General features: G+C 40.1%; 1 protein-coding gene across 10 annotated transcripts in view; it reads left to right on the top strand.

Annotated features, from left to right (window-relative positions):
• Positions 1-590: 590 nt before the first annotated feature.
• cfap46 (cilia and flagella associated protein 46) overlaps positions 591-19,391 on the top strand; it is a 31,733-nt gene continuing 12,932 nt past the window's right edge. Inside the window, exons 1-33 of one of the 10 annotated variants that reach the window (XM_087144626.1) lie at positions 591-760; positions 1,631-1,764; positions 2,269-2,400; positions 3,057-3,121; positions 3,275-3,563; positions 3,967-4,061; positions 4,423-4,572; positions 6,459-6,491; positions 9,317-9,376; positions 10,683-10,782; positions 10,930-11,028; positions 11,159-11,349; positions 11,519-11,615; positions 11,899-12,030; positions 12,405-12,525; positions 12,807-12,881; positions 13,476-13,602; positions 14,037-14,189; positions 14,303-14,453; positions 14,679-14,812; positions 15,208-15,420; positions 15,693-15,927; positions 16,043-16,192; positions 16,306-16,416; positions 16,556-16,728; positions 16,859-16,990; positions 17,112-17,283; positions 17,380-17,553; positions 17,881-17,951; positions 18,086-18,161; positions 18,377-18,484; positions 18,692-18,854; positions 18,962-19,314. In XM_087144626.1, the coding sequence (XP_087000752.1) occupies positions 712-760; positions 1,631-1,764; positions 2,269-2,400; positions 3,057-3,121; positions 3,275-3,563; positions 3,967-4,061; positions 4,423-4,572; positions 6,459-6,491; positions 9,317-9,376; positions 10,683-10,782; positions 10,930-11,028; positions 11,159-11,349; positions 11,519-11,615; positions 11,899-12,030; positions 12,405-12,525; positions 12,807-12,881; positions 13,476-13,602; positions 14,037-14,189; positions 14,303-14,453; positions 14,679-14,812; positions 15,208-15,420; positions 15,693-15,927; positions 16,043-16,192; positions 16,306-16,416; positions 16,556-16,728; positions 16,859-16,990; positions 17,112-17,283; positions 17,380-17,553; positions 17,881-17,951; positions 18,086-18,161; positions 18,377-18,484; positions 18,692-18,854; positions 18,962-19,314 (4,518 nt within the window). In that variant the 5' untranslated portion in view covers positions 591-711. Of the gene's footprint in view, positions 761-1,630; positions 1,765-2,268; positions 2,401-3,056; positions 3,122-3,274; positions 3,564-3,966; positions 4,062-4,422; positions 4,573-5,353; positions 5,444-6,458; positions 6,492-7,359; positions 7,465-9,316; positions 9,377-10,682; positions 10,783-10,929; positions 11,029-11,158; positions 11,350-11,518; positions 11,616-11,898; positions 12,031-12,404; positions 12,526-12,806; positions 12,882-13,475; positions 13,603-14,036; positions 14,190-14,302; positions 14,454-14,678; positions 14,813-15,207; positions 15,421-15,692; positions 15,928-16,042; positions 16,193-16,305; positions 16,417-16,555; positions 16,729-16,858; positions 16,991-17,111; positions 17,284-17,379; positions 17,554-17,880; positions 17,952-18,085; positions 18,162-18,376; positions 18,485-18,691; positions 18,855-18,961; positions 19,315-19,391 lie in introns of all 10 variants that reach the window. The other 9 variants (XM_087144623.1, XM_087144622.1, XM_087144630.1 and 6 more) reach the window with 9 other exon arrangements.

Genomic DNA, 19,391 nt, shown 5'->3' with positions numbered 1-19,391 from the left:
CTGAGGGAATGAACGTAGGTTTTCAGGTGGATAGAGTGGAAGACAATGCCTTCCAAGGTCACCTCACGTAGCCCTCTTTTTGCCTTAGCCTTTTGGCCTTGGGGAGGGGAGAGCGAGCAGGAAGCCCTGACAAGACTGCACCCCCCCACCAGCAAAAACCAATGACAAAAAAATTTAGCTATTGGTGCTTCATGATTACACTGACATTAGAGAATTATCTTAGAGAACATCTAATAATATTCAAAGCAGAATTGAGGAATGGTATCTGCTTGTACTTCCTTTTTGCGGTTCGATTTTAAAAATGGCATGAATTGAACTCAGTAATATGACCCTTTTCCAATACTCGACTTGGGCTCCGTCTCCGGCTTCAACTACAAAAGAGTCAAATGTAGAAGAGCCAAACATTTCAGTACTATAATTTAAATTAAACACTTCAGGGTCACAATTGGGAATTGGTTTCTTACACGAAGCCTGAGACGGAGACGAAGTTGAGTATTGGAAAATGGCCTATGAATATTTAGAAACTTAACTTTTAGTGACGATGGCCAAATCAATTCATTATCATTTGTCTGCACACGGTATAGCAAAGAGCGCCAGAGCGCTATCCGTTGCCAGGATATGGCAAGGGACTTGTCTGTGCTGGCTGTGCTAATTTTATGGAGTTAAATTTGTTCTTCAGGCGCGTTTATTTTGGGTTAAAACTGGATTGCTATGGACAGCAATATTCGACAACTTCTCTCTGCTGCTCAGCAGTATGGAGGTATGCTGCAAATTGACGAATTTCAGCTTTCATGACTTTATCCTTTCCATTTAAGTTTAACCATGTTAACGTAAACTTCAACTTAAGACAGCACAATACGATCGCAAGATAGGCCTATCTTGCGATCGTGTAGTGTTGTCAGTCGATCCAGTATGAAATTTCTAATGTTGCTTCCATTTTTACTTTTTGGAAATAGTCTGAATTAATTTTAGATTCTTGCCCAGTGTGACTTGTATGTTTAACATAGTATACTCAGTGAATGTCCCTGAAAGCTTGTGAAAAAACCACAAGCGTACTTGGGGGAATCTCCCCGGTGCAAATCCATCTCTGAAATAATTGTTCGCGGTACCCGCTGCTACATCTGATTCAAACCAGCCAGCTGACACTGGCAAGCTTGGTGGGCAAGTGGTTAAGACGACTGCACTAGTAAGCAGGAGGTCGTGGGTTCGAGTCCCACCCGAGTACATTTGTGTTTTTTTCACAAGCCTTCAGGGGGCATACACTGAGTATACAGTGTTAAAAAAATACATGTCGGGCAGGACAAAAATGTAAAATTAATTTACATCTCCCCAGCACAAATCCATCTTTAAAATAGTGGAATGGTCTTCCACAACTTCCTAACTGCATCAACAGTTTTGTTGGGAACCTACAAAGAGTTGAACAATTTTAACCAAAAACAGGGTCAGTGTGTGTTTGCTAATGATAAGGAACGCCAGAATCTCTAGTCAACATCCCTACAGGCTGGCAGTGTTAAAGAGGGTATGCTGAAACTCATCACACAGTGTTTTCCCGTTTGTGCTATTGTTTGACTTTTAGGCCTGCCAAATAGTAAACACCATTTTTATTCAAAAATGTTATGAATACCGACAGTTGAATCAGAAGGCTCCTTCCTGCATCAGGCATATGACCAGCTCAAGATAGCCGCTGAGACTAAGCCAACATCAGATGGACCACTACCATTCGGTCAAGATCTTTACGTACTATGTGCTGAAATTGCTTTCCAGGTATGCAGATAATTCAATATGCAAGGTGTCCTAAATTGGAGAGAGACTTCTATACACTACAGCGGTATATTAACCATCATAGCAACCATCCACCTGATAATGTGAACATGGTACCAGATCTACTTTTAAGACTGTTTTAGTCTCAATTGATGTTGTCCAACTTAGTCACTAAAACCCACTTCAACATTTCCTTTTGCTGCTGCCTCATGAACCCTGCCCAAACTGTACTGGGATAAGCCAGAAGGGTATTGTGTACAAACAGAAGCAGAAGGTGATAACTGGTCCTAACAGTCTTATCAAGGGGGGATAATATTACTTACAAAATTAGCATTTTCCAGACCGGTCTCATACATGTACCAAAGCATTTGTGCACAGGTTGTCGGGTGCTGTTTGTGTATGGAGATCTTTCCTAAATTGGCTCTCTGATTTTAAGGATGGGGTCTACATGGCATCAGAATAGCTATATTCTTAAGTCACATTGAATACTTTTTTACCATCTTCTAGTACGGCCTTGTGGACATCACCAAGGAATGTCTGAAGATGTTTTTCATGAAAACATCACCCCCTAACCAGTTCCTTTGCAGGGCCTACTTGTGTCAGGCCCAACTGTTGGCACCTACTTCAGCTGAAGACAGTGTAAGTTTCTATTTGGCCACGTTGCTAATGTCATTCAAAATGTTGTATGATGCTAGTCAAGACAGAGATGTGGGACACCGTAGGGATGTCAAGATGACATGAGGCCAGTGGCCTACTTCCTGAATGAAGAACAAATGCAAAAAGCTGGCTGGGATCTTCTTTTTTTAACCCAATGCCATATTTTTATCTCAGTGATTATTATTAAGTGATTATTATTCAGTGATTATTATTCAGTGTTATTATTCAGTGATTATTATTCAGTGATTATTATTCAGTGATTATTATTCAGTGATTATTATTCAGTGATTATTATTCAGTGATTATTATTCAGTGATTATTATTCAGTGATTATTATTCAGTGATTATTATTTGTTATGTGCTCTTTCTTGCCTTACGTTTTATTTGGGTTTGGGGAGATATAAACCTCTTGCCGACAGTTTGTTTTTAAACTTTTACGTTCTCCTGGGCAGCCCGCTGTGCCTTGTGTTTGTCTTGTTGGATGTGGAATTGCCAGAATAAAGTTGATCATTATTATTATGAGCTATTAGATTTCATTGTAATGAATATGCAAGCTCATTGCTGTTGTAGATGAAATGTTGCAAATTCAAAAAAAAGATGAGAAGATTATATTTGTTTTTTTCTTCCTTTTTTTATAGGCACAGTTAGACAAGGCTGTAGTTTACTTGTTGAAAGCCATCAGCTTTGCAAAGGAAAACCCAAGGTTTGTTTACATCATCAATAACACCTTGAAAGCATTAGTTTGTTATTAACTGATGTGAACAGGGGTGAACGTTCGGCTGCCAAATCAACAAAATACACGTCTTTCTCTGACACCACTTTGAATAAACCTGTAATGAAATAAATTCATTCTCAGGTATCACTTCTTAGTCTACAATGCTTCGGTCCTGTTCTGGCAATTCTGCCGTCCATTTCTCAAGCGGGGCTATCGCCAGCACTTGTCTATCAGCTTGCATTCGGTGGTCAAGGCTCTGGATGACATTGATGATAAGGACTACGAATGGCGGGCCCAGTTGATGATTGCACTGATTGAGTGCCATGTGGATGCTGGTAGAGTCAAAGAAGCAGCTGAGGTTAGCAAAGCAACAGCCGAGTTCACCAAGACCAATGTGCCAGCACTCTACAAACAAGTCTTGGGATTACAGGTAAACTGTCTGTACTCATTAAAACTTCATTAACCCTCGCTGATTCAATGCAATAAGATGCTTTTAAGAAAACATCACAGTCTTCTTGGCCTTGGACTTGAACTTGTTACGCCCCCAAGTAAAACATTGTCCCAACTATAGTTGGGGCCCAACTACAGTAGGAAAACCTGTATGGCCACGGTGTGTTTGTGATCAAAGGGTCACAGATATTCCTGTGCGTCTTGGATGTGCAAAACAACAATCAGTTTAATTGGAAGTAATTGGAATGTGACCATGTCCTCAGTTTGACCTCTTTCCTTGATATGAGTAGACAGGAATCACTGATACTCCTTTGTTCCATGGCCAACGTTAAACTTGTGAAGAATGATCTACCTATCAATTTATCAACATTTTCTTGGTCAAGATTCGTCACCAGCTGGTGGATCATAGCAAACTCCTCAAGGACATCAAACATAGTGGAGATCTGACAGCATACTACAAGTTGGTCAAACTCAGAGTGTAAGTTACCATGCCATGCTATCTTCAGCATGGACCTCAGCCCTTTAAATTCATTGTCCAACTTGTTGATTACTTAATAAGAAATGGGGCTGCAGATTCCAAAAGCATGTCTTTATATTAAGACCATTTAAATTTCTGAAAGAAAAGATTGTCATTTGTTTCTGGGCTTTACTTTTTCTCTTGATCACCTTGGGTTTGTGGAAGTTATTACTGCCTGCAAAGGAGTTGCACAAGTTCAGAACAAAATTGAATCAGAGAACAAGAAAATAATTTGAGATACTGGAGAGTATTTCAATTTGGTCCCAATTTTTGGTACTGATTTTGCCTCTCATTAAAAACACTCTATTTTCCATTTTATTAGTTCCTTGGAACAGAAAGAAGCATCTGACCTTGATGTGCAGGGAGACAAACTTCTGCGTCAGATTCTGATGGAGGATGACACTTCACGAACAAACAGTGCCCTCAGTGGTCGCAAGACAGCTACACCAGTCAGTGTATCAGAAGAAGTCAGGTAGTCCACTTGGAATTTTTTTTAAAATCTGAATTCACGTTTTTTTTGTTTTGACTGGAACATTTGGAGTGACTGCATGTCATCGCGTTACTGACAAATGATAGGTGGGTTTGCGGATGAGGTCATGACACCATTGTCGACCATCTTGGTGGAATGACACTCTAGTCTGAAACTCAGCTATCCCATAAGTAACAAGTGTCAGAACATGATATGTGGTTCTTTATCCACCAAGATGGCTACCTACAATGGTTACCATGGTTTCGGTGTCGACCCACTGGCCACATGATGAGTACCGGAGTGTAGTGTGATTTTAGAAGTTGTAGAGACAAGCAGTTATTCTAGAAGTAGTTACAAATGCAGTGATTGTTTTATTGATACTTTTTGTGAATGATGTGGTTTGACCTGGCCGTAACTGCTTTTGGATGCCTAAATCCCGTGAGGTGAGTGACTGTGACTTACTATGAGGCTAAAAACAACTGATCAAATGTTAGCCGTCATTAACCATGTCAAGTTTAGATTCTGCTCAAAAAATGCTTCACATGGATAATGCGCTTTTAATGTCATATTTGTCATATGTTTGTTGAAGAGTTAGTTTCATTAGATGATTTACAATGTTTTGAGAGAGATTTTTCTGTCATTTAAGTACCTATAGCAAACTTGGAGACTTATTATGTCAATGCAAAATGTTGCATTGTATGTAGCTATCTACTAATACCAAATCATCGTTGCCCATTTTCTAAGCCTTGATTTGATCTCCAACCTTTCCTTACTTTGTAAGCAGTAAGCAGCCAGATACTCAAGGCAGGGAGGACACCTCCTCCCCTGCCTCTTTGACCTCTGTGTCAAAGGTCACAGTTGCAGTTGGCGATGTGTAAGTCCCCCTGACATCCACTTCTGTAACTGCATGGATTTTGCATGCAAAGCACCCTGCACAATCCAATCATTCTTCTTTCCCATAAATTCTGGATACTTCCGTTCATTCTGTTTGTCCCCCAGCATTTTAGCAGTGGATCATGTTTCTATCTCTTGAATCCTCGTTAAACCATTTCAAGAGAAATTGACCGGTTATATTGTTTATCGATTTTGTTCAAGTGTGTTGTCTCTTCATTCCTCAAGGGTTGTAAATTATTGGTGAAGGCATTATGTAGGCTGCATAAATCCAGGTCATTCCATTTAAGTGTGTGCATCACTCTATATGGACATGGAACAAAGATCGCCTAATTTAATGTCCTAACTTACAATATGGTAAACGGGTAGCGTCGTTATAAAATAAATACACCAAATAACTGGCCATCTGTAGCATACATTTCCTGGCATTTGGTATAAACCTGTTGGTGTAAAATTTGTAGAGATGTTCTCTGCTTATATGAATACTTGTATCTGTGCACTATACACCATCATTCCTACATGTATCATCGATCAGACATGCTATGTAATCTTGCCTACTGAATATGGTCTTTTCTCTAGTAGTAACCTTCGCTAAGTTAACAAGATGCAGTACTGATATTTGCTTGCAGCTTTCTGATGCAAATTCCATCTGGAACTTATTCAAAACTGCATTTTCAAGCCTTTGCCTCAGCCATTCTGGATTCTGGCCCTCCCAATTTATAAAATGAGCTAATCAATATCATGTCAGTATCCGAGTTATGTAGGGTAAAACTGCAGCATTGAACGCGGAACTGACTGGAGGTTTGTGGTGGGTGGAGTTTAAGGAGGACTTTGGGGGAGGATAGGAGGAGAGAAAGTGGTTTCTAGAGCGGTTCTCTACATTGACATTTTAACAGTTCATCTGTAGGTATTTTTTATCCAGAGTCTGAGGGGTTGATTGGCTGCATCAGTGGAATTAAATTTCCAAACATTTTTTTTTCATTTTTCCCTCTTTCCAGCACAAAAAGTCTTTCAGCCGGGGATGGATCTGTGTAAGAGACAAATCAAACCAAATGCACGGCTTCATACTGACAGATGGTCACATTTCTTTGGCACGGTTAATTTGATGACAGCACAGCAGTATTGACTTCCCAAAAACTCAATTTGTGATTGAAATAATTTATCTACCTGACACTCATCTGCACTCAAGTGCTTGCAGGAAACTTACAATGTAAAATTCCTGTTTTATTTTAAGCCTTACTGATTACAAAACTTTCAAGTTGTAGATGATTGAAAGCTTAATTACAAACATTTCTTTTTTTTTACAAATAGGATTCCAACACTTTGTTTTCAATGCATGAGACATTTTGACTCATATGACATCATGGCTGACATTGGTCTGCTTGGGTTTAGGTATGCCATTGGGGCACTAACCCTTCATTTTAGGACTTTAACATTAGAGAGGGGGACATGCAGGTTTTTCTCAAACCACACAACCTTGAATGAAGGCTGGGTTTTTGTTGCTAGTCTTTTATTCAAGGCTGATAGGTCTTCTGCCAATGCCATAAATACCAAATAACACATGCATGTACATATTGTGTAAAGTATCTTTCCATTGTTTCATGTAAGTCTGTGCGCAGTTTACAAGAATTTCATCGGATGTGTGTTTAATACCAAGATGCATGTAAAATACCACCTGGTCATTTCTTTGGCAGATCTTGTCATAGGACAATGCCAACTTGCTTTAGTGTTTGCCATGTGTCTTCTGGAATTCTCCTGATAGAATTGACCATTTACGCAGGGAAGGTTGTAATTTTCCCATTACAGTCAACCCCAACCCATTTGATTTTATTTCCTCCTTTCGTTCCCATAACCTTTCTGCTGCACTGCTTTCTTTGCTTTATCTTGCACCCCTTGAAGGCTGCCACGCACTAACAAACGAGCACCTGCAGTGCCTACACCTGCTGCTGCTGCACCAACCCAACCAGAGACTATTCTGTCTTGCACTGAACCTGTGTATGCTGTGTGAGTGGATGTGCTTTATTCATTAAATCTATAAACAGCTTTTCCTTGTCATTTCCTTTGCCAATTTTTTTTTTATTCTATGACTAGGTTCATGATAGAAACAGTATCTTGATCAATAAATAAACTGAACGAAGGAAGCTGGAAAAGAATTGGAATGAGGCACAAAGAGAGAGAAATATTATCAATCATCAGGATAAGTGAATCACATTTTGAAATTAAACTTCTCCTTTTTTACAAAAAGTCTGTGTTTCTCTTTTTATAGCATTAAGAAAGAAAGAAAGAAAAATGTATCGTATATTAATAACAAATTTGATAATCCAGTCTTAATAAATTGAATATAGCCACATTTTGGGAGTCTATTGATTTGATTCCATTGCTTAATTAAATACTAATACTTTGTTTTTATCCGTCTTGACTTTTGCTTGTCGATTGACCATTCCCCAGGTGAGTAACAGAGTTTCAAATGAATGTTGTTTTCTGTTTGGTTTGCTTTATTTTCCCTTTTTTTCCATTTGTAGTAAAATACATAACACTGTAAAGTTGAGTAATTCCATTTGCATGTTGCTTTCAATTGCATGAAAATGAATATTCATAATGACATTGCTTAATTATTTATCTTTGCATGCCAGAAAAATTATACTATTTTACTTTTTCTTCTCTTTTTACTTCTGACCAAATGTATTTAGTGTTTTCATTCTGGGTTTACCAGGTTTTAAGATTTCAAATGTCAATCACAGATTTAAAAGATCTATCCATTTGTGACCCCTCTCCCATATCCAAAACAGTGGCATGTGCTCCTTGTCTGACCAATATTTCTGTATGACAAAAGTAGAGCTAAATATTTTATTGTTGCAACATCGTCTATTTATTTTTGGTGTTATTTTGCCTCTTTCACTGAGGTGTATTTGTCGATTTGTATAATTTGACTGCCATTGAATTGTAGCAGTTGGTTTATACCAGGATGTTAAAGCTCTGCTTAAAACATGCCGAGGGACCAAGTGGTTCAATTTTAGTGAAGCTAGGTCACCACTTTCCAATTTTATTCATCACCTGAAAGTTCTAAGACCTTCGTTGATTTAAGGAATCAGGCCAATAGAATTAGTTTGACTGGATTTTTCTTATTCAATTTTAGGCAAATTAAGTTGCCCACAGGTCTTGAGTCATTCAAGGTTTGGGCCAAATCAGCCAGGAAAAATTCCCTCAATCTCCCCATAGTGCAGCATAAATTGAATCAAGATGTTGAACGCCAACGGCTTTACTCAAATTTGCGCAAAGTCGAGCAAAGACATAGCATGGCTCATAATTTGCAATTTAATCAACTCGTAATTTGATAAGACTGTCTGTGGATGATTATACCACAATTGCTTCAGCTTTAGGGGGGAGGGATTTTTCAATAAAGATTACGACCAAAGTTAATTCCTGATGGGAATAAGATCTGTGATACACTTGACTCAACTCAATCAAAGCTCACTTTTTGGTGGCTTTTAGGAATCCTGCAAGTGCAATTTATCAACATTTTTTCAAAGAAATAAAAATATCTTGTGATGAAAAATCATTTCTAGCTCCTATACTGTGAGTTCTTAAGAAAGATAGAAGTGTTATTGCATCTCTGGGTTTGTTTGCTTGGACTTAAAAGCTGTTACTCCAAATCTAATTTTTAATTGTCAGTGCTTTCATCAAAATTGGAAAAAAAAGATCCAGTGGGATATGAATGGTCATGTGCTTGCATGATTTGCAGCAATAATTGATATTATACACTTCTATTCACTCAACCTTGTGGCACTTGTTCGACTGCTTTCTGTTTTCTCGTCTGTCTTACCTGCATGCTGCGATGCCATTGGTCAATTGGTAGGAGATCAGTGGTTTCCAAATGGAGATCACTCCCATCCACCCCAGTGTCTAAGTGGGAAAAGTGAGTGTTGACCAGGTCTTGATGGAACCATACAGTGGCTACCTTTGTTTTATTTGGGACATGGGGGATTTTTTCTTAACTATGAAAGCTCTGTGGAGAGTCAGTTTTATCCTTTTGAACACATACACCGATGTTTCCAAAAAAGGAAGCCATTACATTCCCTTGTTTGGCTGCCAGTTAAATGAACCATTGCCAAAATAAGATGTTACCTTCCTGGCAGTTGTAGAGTGCCACAGCAAATACTGCTGTGGCTGTTGGGAGCAAGACAAAGATGGCTGCTGTAAACACTCATTTCAGCTTGACCCAGATTGCACAGTGCACCGTTTGGTTCGTTGGCCCCTCTGTTGAAACACAATGTTTGGCACTCTCTGTTGACAGACATTTCCATCCTTCCATTAGCAGCTATTTAGAATGGCTTTTGAACGTTCTCAAAACAGTCACTTTGAGATAGAGCACAATTTGCCTCATGTGTGGTGTGTGAACACATTAGTCTCAGTTCATAGGCACTTTTGGTTTTTCAGCCACTGCAAAAATTGCTCCTTTGCAGTTCACAAATAAAAAACTTGCCAGCTCATGTTTCAAAGTGTAATAAAGCTAAAATTCTCAGATCCTTTTCCAATGATCCAGCATGAACCATTTCTTTAGAGTGTAGATGAATTTTTAAAACTAAAGTGGGAAGTTGTGTACATTAAGAGTTTGATTTATGGAAATATATCCCAAAGTTAACATTTAACAGTTAGATGTCTTGATAATGAACTCATTAATCCTAACTCCCTAGGGTGTGAGAAAAATCATAATAAAATTGGAGGATTCAGGACCGTTAGGGTTTTAATCCTTTCTGTACATTCTACATACCATTATTTTATGTTCTTCACTTTCTCAAATGAAATACAGAATTTGTATGACATTAACAAACTCTGTCAGTTATCTGTCCTTTTTGTGACTTCGAACTTTAATTACTAACTTAAATTACTACAGATGACACTTTGGACTAATTACTTTTAGAAGTTTACAAAATAATAACGGATTGGCAATCTTTGTTAAAGTGGCATTTGCCATGCTCAACTTTGACTGTTTAAGATTGTCCATATTTTCTTAATGATGAAGTGATGAATGGAATTGAAAATCTTTATCAGAGGAACACTGGTCAAAAGTCAAATGCATTCCTAAACATTTTATTTCAAAACTTAAACTTTCCTCAGCTGTTTGGAAGGTTGTTTCACATTCCATCTCCTTGTTCTAATATCAAGCTTTTTGTGTATGCTGTTCTACCATTTCCTTGTGTGTCAACATTCTGTTTTTGTAGGGCACCTTTGCTGCTGGAACTAGCTAATCTTTGTGTTGAGTATGACCAACCTGACCTGGTTGCAAGATGTGTAGATGGAATGAAAAATGCCCATATCAAGGTAGGGTGAAATCGTTTCTTCTTTCTCTGTATTATTGATCGCTACCGTGGTGTCAACGACTGAGCTGGTTGCATTCTCAGATGAGATTTCAAATTTCAGTATCTAGTTTCAAAACAAGGTATCTTGTGCATATTTTTTCTTCTGCAGGACAAAGGAATGTTCCTTCAAATGGAATTTCTTGAGTGTTACTTGATGGTGCTAAAGTTGAGGGAAAAGCAGGAATCGTACAGTAAACATTCTGTTGAGGTGAGAAATTTGCTGAAAATTTTTGATTTTTTTATGCGTCATATTCACCATGGCTAAGACTTGAAAGGATGTCATTCAAAACTTTACCAGAAGCAAATTACAATTGGAAGTCTGTCTCTCGTGTCTGTAGGTCCGCATCCAAGCCATCAATCGGTTGACTGAAGCCTTGATGAATGCGACGCGGTATGGAGACCCTAACATCATCCAAGCTGGTTGTGTGACCCAGTGGAATCTCTGTCTTCCATTACTCCAGACCAACCTAAGAGAACATTGTCGCAAGCCACTGACCCTAGTAGCAGAGGCTCTGGAGAGCATCCAGAGGTAATGACAGGCCAGACAAAGGAAAAAAGCTTGTAAAATTGTGTCAAAATAACATCAAATTGCCAAATTTAGTGGACACATAATTTCCTTTATTGTAAATGGAGTTAGAGTGTTATCAGCATTGGATTTAATATGAAGACATAATTTCTTTTTTTTTTCAAATTGGCAGTTTGCTGGTATTGCTTCGATGCCAAATTCACACCGAGTTGGCCAAATGTGAAGAGGATGAGGAACAAATACAAGTTGCCATGGAACACCTCAAGAAGGTATTGAAGAAATATTGCTTAGACAAGAGACTATAAGAGGAATTGCTAAGCAGAGAGTTCTGTTTCCAAAAACCTCTTCTTCGGAAAGCTACATGTATAAGTTCTCAACTTTGGAAAATGCATCCATAACTTGATGTTGGTTGCTGTCAAGAACCAAATCATTTGAAACAAATATTGTAAAAACTTTTTTCAATTTTGTCTGGTTCAAGAGCTTAGTTTGTTTGACTGCTGCACAGTTTTTGGTTGGAGTTCCCAATGATCTGTACATTGCTTGGTTTTCTAGGCTCTGAGTTTGGATGATGGAGGCCAGTACCATGAACGTTTAGAGACAGCTCTCCACCGGTTGCAGTTGAGAGCTGAGTTGTACAAACCACCAGACAGCATGGAAGACCAAGCTGCAATGATCATAGAACAGGTAGGAAAAATGAATTCTTGCAGTTACAAGAGCCAAGAAAATAATTGCCCTCAAGGTATCTTAAAAAAGAAAAGATCATCCGAACTTGTGTGTGCTGGCCTTCTCCCTTGATAAGACTCCAAAAATGAAGATGGTGTGGTAACTTCAAATTATCCGTTGTGTACCTTCAAAGATTTCAACTTAAAGTTTGACTTGGGAGAGGCGATAGGCTTTTGTATGGCTGAGGCATAAGTTCTTGCTAAGAATGAAGCATCAGCTGTGACAAAACTGAGCTTGAGGTTTCCCTGAGCCTGAACTTGAATAGGTACATTTTCCTGTTGTCTTTGTGAGACACCTGTCTCATGCTGTCAATCAATTATCTCTGCCCATTTCAGGCCAGGAAGAGTGCTGAGTCAGGTACTGTCAGAATGAAGAGATCTCTGCTTGTCAAAGCTGGCCAGGCACTGTCCCCTGATGCCTTCCTTTTGGTCTTGGAGAGTGAGAATGAGATCAAAGGTAAAAGCCCGGCTGCATTACTGACCCACCCAAAAGAGAGAGAAAGAGAGGAATTGAGACTTCCAGGTTTTAGACGATTTCAGAAATTCTCAGGATTAAATTTTGTTTTAAGAATGTGGGCATTGTAATAAATGTATAAAAATGTGGCCAGACATTTGGTGTACCGTCTCAGGTGATGAATGGAGGTGACTGTAAACCATTCAAATGTCTTCTTCACCAATCATAATTTTATCTACTGTAAATTAGCAAGGAGATCAGTATTAATGTCTTTTCTGCTTCAGAGGACTTATCAAGTTCATTTCAAGAGCATTTGCTCTCTTTTGAACAGCACAGTAAAGAGAATGCATCACCGAATGGCAAGTTTCTTTAGACTGAGTCCTACGCTGTTTCTTCATCACCACATTCTCAACAAAATCCACCAGTTCACACTTTTGTAAACTCCCCAATGCATGACCACATTGCTTGCCGCCGTGCATTTATACAGAGATTCATTGGTATCATCACATTACTTTTTTGGGGGGGGAGGGAGGAGTCACAAAATACAGATCTCTGTCACTCATCAGCCAACATGCTTTTCAGTTTGTATGCCAAATGAGTTTTGCTTCTCATTGACAGATTTCATTTATGAAATTATTGAATTCGTCTCACTCCAGAAAGTGATCATTTCAGGGTATATTTTTCAACATGCTTTGCACTAAATCAGATTCACACAGAAAAGCCAGCAACCAAATATTTCATGTGTACCATTACAAGACTTGCTAAGAAATAAATCTGTAAATGTATCAAGGAATTTACTCGAAGAAAAGCACACCTTTTCATTTTTGTCTGTGCGAACGTGTTTGATTCATGATTGTGTCCAGTTTCTGAAACATGACACAAGCTCTCATGATGAAGTTCTAGATGAGTGGTCAAGGTCGAATCCTTTCCAATGACATTTATGTGTAATAAAGGTGGAGGAGGCAAAGGGTACCAGACCATCATCAACCAACTTGGTAACCGTGCAAGACACTTCCAAAAGTGCATCAAGAAATGTGGCGGTCACATCAAACGATTGGGCAGCGAGAGAGACAGAGAGAGGTTAGTCTAGTAGGAAAATATGCTTGCTACTGTAAATTGAAATGCTTTTCAGTTGAAATAGTTGTTAGCGGTGCCTGCTACTACATCTCTTTTGGACCAGCCAGCCGATACTGCCGGCAAGCTTGGTGGTCGAGTGGTTAAGACGTCTGCACTAGTAAGCAGGAGATGGGTTTGAGCCCCACCCGAGTACGCTTGTGGTTTTTTCACAAGCCTTCGGGGACATACACTGAATATACGGTGTTGAAATACACGTCGGGCAGGGCAAAATCCAAAATTAATGAAATGCTTTTAGAAATTATACTTCATACCTGAAGAAAGGCAAGTAAATAGGTAGACTTACTGAATCTTCAGCTGTGTAGATGTGTGGTATTGACATGTTATGATGTGTCACGGATTTGATACATTTTTACTCTGTGTTCTGCTACATCCTGCAGAGCCAGGTTGTGGGCGGATCTAGCCAAGGTGGCACGCAAGCAGGAAGTGTGGGATGTCTGCCGCGTAGCTGCTCGGTTCACTCTGTTGTATGATGATGACCGCTGGCATATGGTCAGACCGTCTACGGGACGTTCGGACACTCGAAATGAAAGGTAAATGAAAGGAGGGTTTACTGTACCTTGGCCTGGTTGTCTATGCCTGAAAGAGAAATAGGACACTCGATTCTACTTATCGAGAAACATTCCATACCATTCCCCCCTGACAGCATTACTTCAGGCCAACCAGAGCAAGTAGAGACACCTACCAAGAGTAGAAAGACAGGTTCAGAACCTCCTCCCCATGAGGTGCCAACTGTGACCCACTCCGACAAGGACCTGATCCGCACACTGGCCGAGATTCACTTCTTAAATGCTGAGGTGAGATCCAAATACATCCTATCTCTTGACATCGTGCTCACAAGCATGACTTGATTCCAACATAGATCTTATCCCACTGCAAACAGGTTGGTGTTGGAGTGTCTCCTAGTGAGACCAGTTTTAAACCTCAAAGTTCTCTGTTCAGTTGAAAAATTGATCACAAATGAAGTTAGCCACTTTTTCCTCATGTTCTATCAAAGTTAATTATTCTGTGTTTGATTTCAGTCGTTAATCCATCTATTGAGGTCAGAAGGTGTGAGCTTAAACAATGAGCCTGTACCTCCAGAGGATAAAAGCAAACACCCAAAGGGTTATGTCCCTACGAAGCCTGAGGATGATCCAGACTGGATTACCTATAGGTAATGAAGAGATAAATAGGTATATAATGGAAATCATTTGATACTTTAAATAGCAACCTTGGTCGTTACAGTTGTCAAAGTTAATAAAAGATGAATAGAAATAGAATCAGAATCTTGTTTTAATCTGAATCTCATGAACTTAAGCTCAACGCCATAAGAGAATTGCTTAAATCGGACTACTTCGGAGCATATATTCTCTGATCTTTATGTTGTTGACAGAATAAACCTGATGTTGATGTGTATTTTTGAAGTGACTTATAAGAAATGACCTTCATAAACTAATTCGTTTATTGAGTAGACTTTTGTTAGAGTGAGCGGACGGCAGTTTCAAAGCAGCACACCTGTTTAGCCATGATTCTGAAATCTTCCTTACATTTTTTGGTATTGATCTGTAGAGATTGGATCAAAGACCTCTCCGATTCCATCACCAAAGGATTCCTGAGAGCATCTGAGCTTGGTGTACAGCTAAATGAGCCTTGGGTTGTATGCAGTGCTGCCACCTACCTGTGGAATTATAACAATCACCTGTTATCAGGGGACAGACACAGAGAGCTAGTGGCTTGTTATGGGTCATTGCTGCAGGACCTCAAACAAGTTGGACATGCAGGGTAAGCATTTGGTCAGTTCACTTGTATTTGGATTAAGTATCGTGTCTTTTGGCAGAAGATGAAGCAGGCACACTTGTGGCGGTATTAATTGAGAAATAAGTAACGACTGAGTTTCAAATTGAATTTGGTTCTCTCTACTGATTGAGTCATCAAACCACTAGCTGTGCAAATCTACAACTGATGACTGATACTGGAGATTCTGCCATTAACACTCTTAGAATTTTCAAACGTACATGAGGATGAGCAGCCCAATCTGTTTTGTCACAAAACAGGGAGACAACCATGCTAGTTAACCTATGCAGTGCCCTGGCCTATGGTCTAGTCCAACCCTGGGTCCCCAAATCTCCAGCCAGAGAAGTTGCACCCCCACCGTCCCCCTCACCAAAGGGTCGAGGGGAGAAAGAGTCCCCAAGGAAGGCCAAGTCAGTCACCAGCCACACGTCGGCTAAGACAAAGAGTCTGACAGTCGACCCAGATGGATTGGATGACATCAAGAAAGCTCTAGAGGTGAGGAGCCTATGATTTAAACCAATCCTGTTCACAGCGTCAAAGTCTACTATTCCCAAAGTTCTCTTGTTCATTCTGTTGATTGAATTGTTTGGTTTTCGGTCTTCCCTTATAGGTTTGTGAGTATGCTATGGAGGTAACCAATGGCACCAGACCAATGGACATTGTACCCATCTCAGTCCGTCATCCTCTCATCATCATCTGGACCAGGGTTAAACAGCTCCTAGGTCAACAGGTTGCTAAATCCCTGGGAACAGAAGACGAGGTATTAAACAAATAAATTGAGTTGACGGCAGTCCACTCTATTAAGTTCACTGATCCCTTCTTGGGTCAGGTGCGTTGAGCAATTACATGACAAATCTTTTTTTTCTTTGGTAGAATAATTTTGAAGGTCAGCGACCTCTCACCCGGGCTTTGGTTGCCTTGGAGATGAAGGCATTGAATGGTAATGGGCTGACCGACTTTAAGGAAACACCTCCACTGGCAGAGGTAGGTCAAGTAATAAAGAAGTCGATCAAGATTTCTTGCCTATCTTAATAGAAGGAAGCCTTAGGCATTGTTTGAAGAATCATAAACATGACGCTCTTGTTTTTTAACTAACTTTAAACTTTTTTTTTGATTCTTACAGATTTGCAATATGGTCGAGGAATGCGCCTGGGAAGATGTCCTTGTAGAGCTTCAAGTTTGGACTCGTTTAGCAGAGCTTGCACTATCTAGCAGGGACCACCAGTTAGTGATGCGAGCCACGGGCAAGGCACTGGAGTTTAGTAAGAGTGGAATCAAGAGCAAGAAGATGGATGGGTACGTGCTGTTTGTTGGTTTCCATTTCTGTATGTCTTACAGCTTTAGCTTTTGTATTTTGGATCACAAAGTGATTGATCCCGAAAACTTCAATGAAAACCATCTCCGTTTTCTGCCCACTCCACTTAAGGCACAAGACGATGGTCTACAATGAGATGCTGAGTTACTCAAGTCGCATTCTTGGCCAGAGCTTGATCTTCAACATGCAAGGAAAGAATGCCATCAGACGATCTGCACTTGATGCGTTTCTCAACGCAGCAAGGTAAGGGCTCTTGAAGCTTATTCACTGTTTCTGTGATATCATGGTCTCTATACCTATACTTTAGTTCCAATTTTATCGGAACTTCCGCAAAAAATTAATGAGATGGTTTTGTTTGTGGTAGGTATGGACAGAAGGCCAGGAATTATGGATTGGTGATCACTGCAGCTAGACTGTACTGGAACGGTTGTCTGCCATTGGTCAATGAACCAATGGAGAGACAGTTACTCAAGCAACCAATCATGATCGTCCTGGACTGTGTGACTGCCACCGCCAACAAGAACATGAAGAAAGAGGTGGGTGTTGGACATGGTTCCTCATTATGTCAGAATCCATTAATAGCGTGCTACACTGATCGTATTAATCTCTGTTCTGTAATTTCTATTTGTTAGGAGGGGACCACTGCGTCCAATGCTGCACCCCCTGCAGGGCCAACTGCTAAGGGTAACACCTCTTCCCCGTCCCCAACGAGCTCTCCTATTGCTGGCATTTTGTCGGACCCAGAGGATGACTTGACTCTCAGAGCTGCCTTGTACGGGGTCATGTTCCAGGCTTATGTTGACCAGGTATGGAAAGCGGTTAAAGCATATGCCAAGTTGTGGCTATGTTTTGAAATAATGTGCTTGCCTATGGACAGATGGAAGCCACTGCCCATACCCCTAGCCACAGCCAATTAATTTGGACATAGCTTTGTAAATTGAAAAACTTTCTTGATATGTTCAGAACTATAGCTTATTAGCAGCTATTGAGACATCATTGATTGCTGTTTAATATGCGAACCTTTGTTTGCATTAGATTGGTTAAAATCCCAAGTTCTATAATTCAATGATGTAACTTACAAAAGAGCAAGATCAAGTAATGACTAGGGCTAATTGTTAGCTTTTATTCTGCAGGGTGAATGGGAGGAAGCCTTAGCCGCTATGGATAAAGCTGTGGCTGACATGCCCCGTACCAAACACAGATTGTAAGTTCAAAATCTTATCAAATGTTTTTCCTTCTGTTAAATTCACTGTCTACATGTAGCTTCATGGATACTGATGGCTTTGCCCCAGTTTCAGATACACGTTCATAATTTGTCGTTGATTTTGAATTTTTTAGGTTGATATTCAAGCATCGTTTAATGGTCAAGGCCAAACTAGGAAGAGATGTCAGTGTAGACATTGCTAAGTTCAAGGTAAGCTTGTGGTAAAGTCAAACATTTTAAATTGGGGTTAATAAAAGGGCTTCCTTACTTTTGAAATATTGTAAAACCTGAGTGGCATGTGATGGCACAGTAGGTAAAAAATTTTTATCTTCCCTGAAATTGAGCATTAGTAGGCTCAGCACCAATGCGGATATCCTGTAAAATGGAAAAACATCAGGTCTGCTGATTTTTCTTCCCAATTACAGGACGAAAGTGAAGACTACCTATCCACAATGTGGCACAAGGTGGCGCTGTGCTCTCGAGATCAGCGTGAGCAGCTGACGTCGTACAAGAATGCCATTGAGGTCTTGCAGGTAGGCAACCAACTTTAAAATTTTTAAGTTGTTGGGTGTGCTAACTGTAAATCAAGAAAATGATGCAAGCTGTAATACTCGGCTTAGTTCACTGGATTTGATTTTCAATTCCACAGAGAGTGTTGGAATGCACAAACCATACTGAAGTAGCTAGAAAACAAGTTGAGACACCTGATTGAATTTCTACGTCTCTCCTTCATGATACAGGCAAGTGCGAGTGATTGGCAGAAGGTGGAGTATCTGATGGAGTTTGCTGAATGGCTGTACATCAATGAATTTCCCTTGATGGACTGTCTGGATCAATTAGAATGGGCTGCTGATATCTTGCTGAATATGAAGATTGAAACCAGGGCCAAAGTTACCGAGCAAGGTATTGTCGCGTCCACGTTGGTTTTGACAATGTGCAGTTACTGATTGTCCATCACAAAATTCCATAGATGCTGTGGATATTAGCAGTCTTCAATCATTTTTCTGCAGCAACAGGAAAGTCTAAAAAGAAAAAGGGCAAGAAATCAGCTGAGCCAGCCCCTCAGTCCCCAGCTGCTCCTCACTCCCCCACCCCCACAGAGACAAAAACAGCGACGGAGGGGGCAACAGACAGTGAGGGGGAAGAATCCAAAGCTGCTCGGTTCATCCCAATCAAGAAGCAGTCGGTCATCGGTCTGTCAGCATCCAACTTGAACCTGTCAGCCTCTGAGCTGACCAGCGTCAAACAACTGGAACATCTGGTTCGAATCCACACCATGCTGGCCAAGATGGCTGGCCGGGGGTCACCCATGCACAAGACCTACTGTCTGCTGGCCTGGGGTTTCCTGATCAGAATATGGCAGGTAGGCACAAGTGATCAGTTCCACTTCCATTTCGTAGTTTGTAGTTGGAGTGATTGTAAGAACCTTTGTGACCGCCA

The sequence above is a fragment of the Acanthaster planci genome, linkage group LG13 (assembly GCF_054643075.1).
Source record: "Acanthaster planci isolate LZ-2023a linkage group LG13, COTS_SCS, whole genome shotgun sequence".
In the NCBI taxonomy this organism is placed as follows: Eukaryota; Metazoa; Echinodermata; class Asteroidea; order Valvatida; family Acanthasteridae; genus Acanthaster; species Acanthaster planci.
The sequence above is the reverse complement of the archived record's forward strand: the minus strand, read 5'-3'. Positions and strand labels throughout refer to the sequence as shown.